Source organism: Dysidea avara, chromosome 15 (assembly GCF_963678975.1).
Source record: "Dysidea avara chromosome 15, odDysAvar1.4, whole genome shotgun sequence".
NCBI lineage: Eukaryota > Metazoa > Porifera > Demospongiae > Dictyoceratida > Dysideidae > Dysidea > Dysidea avara.
In genome coordinates this window covers 4,528,061-4,538,800 of record NC_089286.1, presented here as the reverse complement: position 1 = coordinate 4,538,800, position 10,740 = coordinate 4,528,061, and the positions used below count along the sequence as shown (strand labels likewise).

The 10,740-nt window shown below is 38.3% G+C and overlaps 1 protein-coding gene across 1 annotated transcript; it reads left to right on the top strand.

Annotated features, from left to right (window-relative positions):
• Window positions 1–9,475: 9,475 nt before the first annotated feature.
• Window positions 9,476–10,257, top strand: LOC136245567 (uncharacterized). Its single transcript, XM_066037080.1, has one exon. The coding sequence runs from the start codon at window positions 9,476–9,478 to the stop codon at window positions 10,244–10,246; it is 771 nt and encodes a 256-aa protein (XP_065893152.1). The 3' UTR covers window positions 10,247–10,257.
• Window positions 10,258–10,740: the final 483 nt, after the last annotated feature.

Here is a 10,740-nt window from a genome sequence, read left to right as displayed (position 1 = left end):
ATTTTATTACTACAAGTAACAATTAAAGATACTAATCTCGTTACTAATCCACTGAGTAACATCTGGCCACAACGAAGTCTACCTCAAATTTATGAATGAAGCTTATTGACCAGTTTCTTTTGCAATTATTACCAACATTTCAACATCACGTAATAAGGTGGTAGTTTCACACATGACAGCTTAAGGTTGTGACCACAAAGTAATATAATATGTAATATTATTATAGTTACTTTATTTTATGGGTAATATGTAACTGTAACTAGTTGCAAGTGATAGTAATAAGTTACTTTTAAAAAGTAATTTCCCCAACACTGCTGCAAAGTAGATATATCCACCCCAACTTGTTTGTATATACGATGGAGTGTACTGAAGGACATGATACATGTCATGATGTTTACACTTGAAATTACAGAATTTAGAATAAAAAGATTATCGAGATACCCAAATGACCTATCGTAACTGAGATAACAATTTTACGTCAGTAATCTATCGTATATCAACCACACTCAGATGGAAAGCTTGTGAAAAAGTGTTGAATTAGTTAATTGGGGGCAGTGATGACTTAATTGAGCACTACATGACAACAAACATGTGAACTGCATACTAAGCAGTGTTATGGCATTACTCCATTGTTGAGATAAAATGGTTGTCACTTATCGAGATATAACTTTTACTATCATCACACAGCCCAACTTGACATATACTCTGTGTAGACATCTTCATATACCTCACTACTTGTATTAGATACTTGTTTATATCATGTTGTACACTCCTTATGAGGGGATCTTGTTGAATTGGACAGGTGTGACTCAAACAAACTGAGGGGTGTGTCAAGAACAACATTTTAAACAAGTAGCGAAGTAAATTATAATAATTAACAGACATGGTTCCACATAAGTCTACAGTGAGCAAAACATGTTTCCTATAAGTGGGTGTAGCTTGTATACCTTATTGGTAAGGCCACTTCAATTTGACTAGTTATCTCAAGTTTTAATGGTAGTATTGACAGTGATCAGGTCAAAGAGTACAAAAATACAACTACAAGTAAGAATGTGACCTTGATGAAATGGCAGCTCATTTGTAGCCAGTGTGTAGGTTTTGAGAAGATAAACAACACTGGAAGGTTACAAAGTTTGTGTTTACAGGGAAAAATCCAGGGGGTTCTGGAAACTTCACAACCCCCCCCTAAAGCCGTCTATTCCAGCTTGATATTTCATTATGAAAATTTATAATCTATAAAAGTGGGTCATTCAGGTCATCAACCAACTACAGTATATTAGCTGGAAATTTTCGATGGACAAATTTTTTGCGAATTTCACAAGTAATGATAGCTTTGTGAAAATAATCGTGAAATGTTTCAAGTTTATACACATAGCTATTATCCTACCAAAACGGTTTGTAGACTTTCGTGAAGTGAAAAACACGTAAATCGTAGTTTATACACAGTTTCATGAAAGTTTCATCCCTCGAAAATTTCCACTAGCGTAGGGCAAGAAATTCTCATAGTATTAAATTTTCATGGATTGCTAAAGTTAGTAATTTTTGTAGAACAAATTTTTGTGGTTTAGACATCTATCTCCATGCAACTTATACAGGAAGTACAAAATATTTAATTTTCGTGAATAAGACACCTAAGAAATCCATAGAAATTTGTATCCCACGAAAATTTCTTACCCTACAGTATACAATCCAGTCGATATGGCCTAAATGGGTGTGGTACCACATGTGTAGACAATATCACACACTCCTGACAAGTGAACATGGCTCACTAAAGAAGCTAGCATGTTATCAGACTAGACTATTACTTGTATCCATTAGTGGGTGTGGCTCCACATAAACCTGCAGATGCTATGGACATGCATACCCTCAGACTGCAACACACCTACTCATATAAGGGCGTGGCTCCACATTTGTTTACGGACAGTAACACATAGTGGGTACGTCTCACTAAAGAAGCTGCAGCAAGACTGGACCATGACACGTTCTACATCTTCAAAACTAATTAATTCATTTCACATGTGATCCAGTCTGCTGGATATTGTATATAGCAGGTCAGACCAGGTCATCAAGATGATCAGTGACCCTGACCTAGTATACCATGTCTTCAAACTGTACTGGTTATCTGGATCAACAGTCTATAATTGTAAGTGCTGTAAGGCACCTTGTGGTGCTTATGAGCCGCCTGCGTGTATAACTGTTTTAACTGCAGTGTATAACTAGAACGACAACAGACTTCACATACATAATATAAACCCCATCCAGTTCCTGGCGACCGGTTCCTGGGGTATACAAGTCAAATGTGATGTTGACATGACAGTGTGTTATTAATGATCACTATACCTCACCATAATCACACAGACAACTCTTCCATTCTCATTGTCATGGTCTCCCAGTTGATGTTCGAAAATCGCGGGGGTGATATCACGTGATTAAGATGTTTTAAACGTAAGGATGCTTTGTAAAGAAGTAGGAAACGGACTACATGGACTGCGTATGATATACAGCGATTCGATCAGTGATTACCTGGTGAGTATCTGACATCCTGGTTTTTAGAACATGATTGATGTGGCGCTGTTGTATTCAATTGTTTTCGCGCATTCCATACTTTCCAAAGGGAGACCTCCACTAAAACGCTTGTTTCGACACACTGTGTCAAATTGGTGGAATGAATCACCATGCCAAACGACCTTTTTTCGTCTTCCAACTTCCCAACCACTGTTGATGATCATCTGTTTTTGTATGAGTATAGTACGTTCACGTTGCCTTTTGTGTGACCCTTGTCTTTTGACAAAAATCGATAATCTAATCTAGTCTAACGTTGAGCTGAATCCTCAAAATCATTTAATAACTCATGGATGCAATTACACACGATCTTGAAATTTGGCTCATTTGTAGTACTGCTTGATCCACTAAAAATATTTCAAAATCTTTTTGTTCGAATGTTTGACATAATATTTATGGCCAATCAAAATTTCACAATACATTTCCTATGGGGAAGCCATATAAGTACAGTGTTCATTACAGCCCTTTCCCGAATTTGTAATGGAGCCAAACCATACGTGTCTATTGTAGACACCTTTGCTAGGGTCCGCAACGTGAAAAATGAAGTTGCAAGAAACAAATCCCCGACTATCGTAGTATGTTACCCTTAGTGTCCCATCACTAATACCACCCTTGGTTTGTAACTGAGTTCCCTTGTTGGAACAACACGTGGATTTTAATATCTCACGTGATTGATCTTTATCCCGTGCGCTCCAAAGAAGACATCCAGAGCTCCCAGACTCTGAGTGTGATATCAAGTGTTGTTGGCCTACCAAACCATGTATAGAAGTGAGTAAAACTTTTCCTGTGTTTTCCACGGAGGCTGATTTTCTGCGAATGGGTCGAGAAAATTTTTCGTTCGAGGTGCTCTACCAGCCAAGAGAAGAGAAGCCAATCCTATCACATAAGATGGTAATGAAGTTGGATGTATAAGCATTCTACACACCAAGTTTAAAAGAGCTGCGACCTTTCTAACCATCTGGCTGGCAGAGATGAAATTTTCAGTGCAATGATCTTCAATGATTTTGGTGGATTGCCTCCTTCCTACTGTTACAAACTGTCTTCCTAGGAGCTTTAAATCAGAGGAAGATCCAGAAGAACATCTGAGGTTTCTAAGAAGTGGTGAAATCCTTGACTTTTAAAGTTTAAAGGTCATTGGAAGCTACTACTCTAATAGAACATTCAGTATCCTATAAGAAAAACCATGTAGTTCAGTATACAATTACCATCTGCTTTTGGATTGTGTCAATTGAACAGCTGTATAGATTGCTTGGAAAGTGTGCATTTTATGGACATTTAAATCTTAAGATGCAGTTGCTGGAGAGTCTATAATAGTATTGAATTTTGAAATCCATGCTGCTATGAAGTAATCATTTTGTATCAGTTTGAGCACTCTATTGCAGAACCAGCTCAGGTAATCTCACATTTTACATATACCTGGCTTTCTATACAAAAATTAACAATAATAATTATGTATCTCGTGCAACTGCCTAAGCAAATAACAACTCAGTAATGTAGGTATAGCCATAATACCCTAATGCTGCTGCGTATATGGCCTATGAGTTTGTGAAATGATTGATTCATGACTGAGATAGAGGTAAAGCAGAGCTTCACAGTTTTATTTGTCAATGTGAGTAGTCTATTACTTTATAGGTGTAGTAGACCAGTATTTTACACATGTTTTTACAGTGTCCTTTTATCATGCTTTGCACAGGTAGTGAAATAGGGCAGGGAACCACAAGGCCATGGTCCCCCAGTTTTGGTGGTCAATTCTTGTAACAAAAGATTAATCACAACTGTTAGTAGCTGCTTAATTTTTAAAGTGAAAATGGCCACCCAAAGTACTGTCTCAGAGCCCTGGGGCATGCATCCAGATGGAATCTGTGTATGTATGGGCTAATTAAAGTGGAACTTTTTACATTCAATTGCAAGCACTTGATAGTTAAATGTAAGGAGATGTGCGTGGTTGAATACTTCCTTGAACACGTTAGTGTACTTTATTGTCCAAAGAATACATTTAACCTGTTGTATTGATTTATGCTTGTCACAGGTCCATATACATTGGACTGCTCTGTATAACAACACCCATTCAAAATAACAAACTTATCTTGAAAATACTCATCAATCTGCTTTAATGAAGCCAAATTTCTGTTCATCTAAATCTATTAATTTTGCATCTCTGCCTATAGCTATGTTATTGTTTCCCTTATCATATCAATGATTTTTTGTTCCATTGATTGTTGAGTGCAGCTGTAAGAAGCTGTCATCAAAGTTAATAAATGCACGGCTAGAGCAGACTAAAAAGCATACAAATCATTTGGGGTATCAATTCAGCTAACTAGTTTGTAAAGAAATAATTGGCGATTAAGCTTGCACAATATTTAGCGTATTGATGGATAAGAAACTGATGATTGTGTTTATTTATTTAAGCGTATGGTCATACACATGTATGATTTGTTTATGGATATTGTACTGTATAATGCCTGTGTGTAATGTAATAGACTAATCACACAATTAATTTTGTTTTTGAAGTGACCTAGCATGCAGGTAGGTTAATGTACGGTACGCCTCACTGTATAGCTTTATAGGGTGGAAAATGGATGCAGGAGTTGGAATAAGGAATGAAAGACGTGGCAATTTGTCTACTTTTTGAGCACAATGCAACTACTGAATATAGATAATTATTATAGAGTTAATTATGAAAGAGTCTTTGCAGTGATAAACGTGCTTACTTATGCTCATACTTACAAGCTTAGTATATGCTTATTGTGCTACACTTGAAAGTTGTTAACACAACTTTATGGTAAAACAGTCTATTCCAGTCAAGGGCAAAGGGGAGCTGTAGCCCCTGTAAACAAATTATGGGGGTTTTTTCCTCCTAAAATTATCTGTAACTGTGATGGAGAGCTTAGCTCAATAGCATCAATAATTTGAAATACTATAATAGGGCAGTCAAGATTGAGATATTCTAATAGAGCAGTCATAATATTCTTAGAGCCATTAAAGGAGCAGTGTAGCAAGCTACGTATGTAGTTATAAATAAGGAGATATAGTCTAGTTGGTGAAGGGCAACTATTGCCAGCAGGTAGTGACCTTTTTTGGTCTTCAACTTACAGCTAGACCATGGCATCATCAATCTAGACCCCATCCCCCCTCACCTCCCTAAATAAAGGTGTCTCGTCCATCCTTACTATTCCTGCATTAAAATCATATTGCCAATCATTCCATGAACTATCATTAGATTCACAGCTATCATGGACGATTCAAATTTGGTGACTGCTTTCCGAAGAAACGTGAGTGAGATGATGTGTGTGCAACAGGGAAGTGCAACACTTAGTGTGCTGGTCCTAGCATGAAATCAACTACATGGCAGGGGTCTGGAATTCCATCCTAGAAGACTTTTGTGATTTAACACCTTGATTGAGAGTGCTAATGACAAAATGGAAATTTTAATTAACACTGTGTAACTTTTAAAAGTATACACCACATTGTTTCAAATGAAACTATAGCTAGATGTACTCCTACAATTATAACTAAGTGCGTATATAACTAACTACATATGTCAACAATTAGTGAAAACTAGCAGCGATTCTATCATCATGTACATTGCAGGATGTCTGGGATGCCATCTCTGGAAGACTACTTGTAATCTCCCAACCACACTGCATGAGGATGTCAAAGTGCGATGTACCTCAAACATTGCAGATTATACATACAGTTGTGTTCTTCAGTGTGATTTAAAGCTATAGCCTTTGCCCTAAACATTCATTGAAGAAGTTGCTAGCTAGGTTATGCAGGATCGTTGACATACATACATGCATACATATAGTCACACACGCATGCACATACACACAACACACACACACCCCAGCTATAGACTAAAATATTGTATGCTTTGTGCTTATGTATGCTTTCTTGTGTGTATCTGTGCTTTATTCTCCCTAATGGAGGTCTGCACAGTACCAATAATGAATACATACATACATACACAAGGCCTTTGATCTGTATCTATATTATTTATACAGTAATATTATAATGACTGTGCAACTTTTAATAACTTAAGCAACTTGTCTACAGCTGTTCAATTAACACAACCAATAGTAGATGGCAAATGTCATGGTTGTTCTAATAGAGTGAATGTTCTATTAGAGTAGTAGCTTGCAATGGCCTACTCGCCTTTTAACTTTAAAAGTCAAGGATTTGACCACTTCTTCGAAACCTCAGATGTTCTTCTGGATCTCTTTCTGATTTAAAGCTCCTAGGAAGACAGTTTGTAACAGTAGGAAGGAGGCAACCCACCAAAATCATTGAAGATCATTGCACTGAAAATTTCATCTCTGCCAGCCAGATGGTTAGAAAGGTCGCAGCTCTTTCAAACTTGGTGTGTAGAATACTTATACATCCAACTTCATTACCATCTTATGTGATAGGATTGGCTTCTTTTCTCTTGGCTGGTAGAGCACCTCGAACGAAAAATTTTCTCGACCCATTCGCAGAAAATCAGCCTCCGTGGAAAACACAGGAAAAGTTTTACTCACTTCTATACATGGTTTGGTAGGCCAACAACACTTGATATCACACTCAGAATCTGGGAGCTCTGGACGTCTTCTTTGGAGCGCACGGAATAAAGATCAATCACGTGAGATATTAAAATCCGCGTGTTGCTCCAACAAGGGAACTCAGTTCCAAACCAAGGGTGGTATTAGTGATGGGACACTAAGGGTAACATACTACGATAGTCGGGGATTTGTTTCTTGCAACTTCATTTTTCACGTTGCGGACCCTACCTTTGCTGTTACCAATAATCATCTGGTAGGCAGAAATGTTAACTCTGTTGAGAAAAAATCCACTTTTAAGTTTTAGCTGTTTTTCAAGGTTCAGCTCAACGTGAACATACTATAGTAGTTGTACTTTGTAATCAGCTTGTTATGTACATGTCTTGTTCAGTTTTGTTTTTCTTTGTAGTTGTAATTATGTACTATAATTTTGTTAGTTTTGTGATGTGTATGTATGTGTGTTCACTCCAGTAAGGAAGAACGGTTGTGCCAATTACAAGGGGATGACACATAGGCACTCACTGTAAGTAGATCTGTGACCGTGATCAAAGTCTTGACCGGGTTACATTTCACCTTGACCTTTGACTTGGGTAATTTTCGAGTCTTGACCTGTGACTTCAGTGTAACTTTCAATATAACCTGTACCTTACTTAGTAACGGTACACTTAAGCTTGTAATTTTAAAGTTGTGCAGTAGTGTAATAGTTAACAGCTACGTGATTTGCTGCACTGGCAGCTGCCTTGCACTAGACTTCGATTCACTCTAGTGTAGTACGCAAATGGCAATTTCAGATTCTGAAAATTGCTGTAGTTTTGAGACTACTGTGAAGGGAGTGATGTTTTACCCTGGAGTGAAGCAGCTTAATCCAGCAGTTTTATCTAGAGTAAAATTTGTGAAGGATCAGAAAAATCCAATCCATAAGAAAGCTGTCTTTGTTAAATCCTTGGTCACTTTAGCAGACCAGTAGCTGAGTCAGCCAGTATAATATTGGACATTTCAGGAGTAGCAATGTTGGGGTGAGTAGGACATGATCTCGGACGTGGCTACGTCCGAGATCATGTCAATCTAAGCCAAAGAAGCTTTCAGATTGAGCCGAAATACCTTCAAAAAGTTGCTACGGAATTTTTTATTTTTTAAAAATCATTTGATGGAATTTTCTATTGACTGAGTAACTGACTGATGCCTTCAGACAAGTGTAACTTGATAGCGGCTAAGGCTGCGGGCTTGATTTTTTCACTGTTTGATGTTGCTTTGGCCCAAGAGGTGCCTTTTAGCATACTGCAGTATGTACAATGTGTTCTCCATGGACTTATCAGTGTCCTCCTTTGTGTCCAATTCATCTTTGCTGACAGCGAAAAGTGTTGATTTGGCGGTAGCATGTGATGGCTTCCCTTCGTAATGTAAATCGTCCATATTTTTCATAGTAGCTATTTTGATTACATTTTGAATGGTTCTTGATTCGTACTGCTATGTAACGAGTTGAGAATAGCTGACAACAAAGTGTAATGGATACTTCACTTTTCAGACGATAATTGATATAGCTGGAGAGTGCGGCACCATTTCTTTTTTTTCGGTATATGCGTGGATTGCAGAGGTGCTTTTCGAACAGCTCTTGATTCGTAATGGTGTGTAACGGGATGGACATAGCTGACAACTAAGCGTAGTGGATACTTCACTTTTCAGATGATAATTGATATGGCTGAGGGGCGTGACACAATTTCAGATGCGGTATACGTGCCAGTCATAATAATTATTTACAAAAAAAAAGTTAACAAACAAGTACACAAAAAATTAGAATTTTCAACTAGAGTAGGGACCATAGCACATCGAACTGGTATAGTCAATGATATTAAATCACAGTAAAACTATAAGAAGTGTTATATCCCTACTGTGCCTTTTTATTATGGTATCTTGAGCACAGTAGGGATATAACACTTCTTAAACCCCAGTGCGTGGGAGTATCAAAGCGCCGCGCTGGGTTATAACTACCATACAGCTAGACAGAGCGGCGCTGCTACTGTACGATATATTAGTTATCACCCAGTGATAACTAACTTATCACCCTGTTGCGGAGCCACTCAGTCTCTTTCGTGACATCATAATAACCGCGAATGGCATTGTTTACCAATGGAACAAAGAGCCAAATAAGGAAATATTGATACAAAACACACCAATACAGCACTTAAAACTACCTAAATCTTACAAGAAAACTGTTAATCCTTTACACAATAACACTACAAGTTTAATACCAATACTGCGATAGCTAGTTTAACAAATGTCAAGAATAGTCCGTGACGATTTTCGCTCCAGCAATCACTCCCAACGGTCACTATGGTGAAGAACTAACTTCCTCTGGCTTCATCGTTCTATCTTGGACTATGGTAGCCACTTGTTGGTCTTGTTGGACTATGTTAGCCACTTGTTTCTCCCTACACAAGACTGCCTTTCAAGATGCCCTTGCTTTGAGGTATGGCTGGATGCCCTCTCGTACACCTTCCCACTGTGCGTGTGGTACCAACTTTTCTGTTGATCATGCCCTATCTTGTCCAAAGGGTGGATTCCCTTCAATACACCACAACGAAGTGAGGGATATCACAGCTGAATTGTTATCTGAAGTGTGCCATGATGTGGAGGTTGAGCCTCATCTGCAGCCTCTAAGTGATGAAAGATTTCAACAGAAGACAGCCAACACTCAGGATGGCGCACGCTTGGACATTGCCATGAATGGATTTTGGGGTGGTCGTTATGAAAAATGTTATACGGACGTCAGAGTTTTTAACCCACTTGCACCATCCAACAGTGGAACCACCCTTCAGTCATGTTACAGGAAACACGAAATAACAAAGAAGAGAGCTTATGAGTTGCGAATCCGTGAAGTGGAACACAGTTCTTTTACCCCTCTAGTGTTCTCTGCTTCCGGGGGAATGGGCCATGAAGCCAGTGTTTTTTACAAGCGATTGGCGAGTTTATTGTCTGACAAATGGAATGACCCTTATGCCACAGTACTAGGATGGATTAGATGTAGATTGTCATTTTGTTTACTGCGTTCAGCAATCCAATGCATTAGAGGAGCACGATCTTCACAAGGTCGTTACATCAAAAGTGCTCCTGTGGCCTTGGTGCAATCAGAGACTCAGTTTTTGATTTAATTGTTTATCTGTTATTTGCATGTTCTAATCTTATTTTCTTTATATCTTCAAAAAAAAAAAAAAAAAAAAAAACTTGTTGGTCTTTATTTTTCTCTTGCACACCACGCGACACCACCATACCAATTTCTGACGAAGGCAAATCGTATCTGGAATTGCTGCTTCATAACACCGCCCTTCGCTACAGTTTGTAGGCAGTATGTAAGGTCTCTCTTGTAGCTACGAAGTAGAATCTCCACACAATTCGGACGAAATCTTGAGCACAGTGACAAGAACTCAAACCGGAACTTAATTTACTATCCGTAAACTTCTGCGCACTCCCGTGCACTGGGATATAAAACAGTTATATCCCGTATACTCGGATGATATCATTGTTATTACACTCGTCCTCGGCTCCGCCTCGGACTCGTGTAATAACAATGATATCACCCTCGTACCGGGATATAACTATAACTTATTGTTATACTGTGATTTAATATCATGGACTACTCCAACTT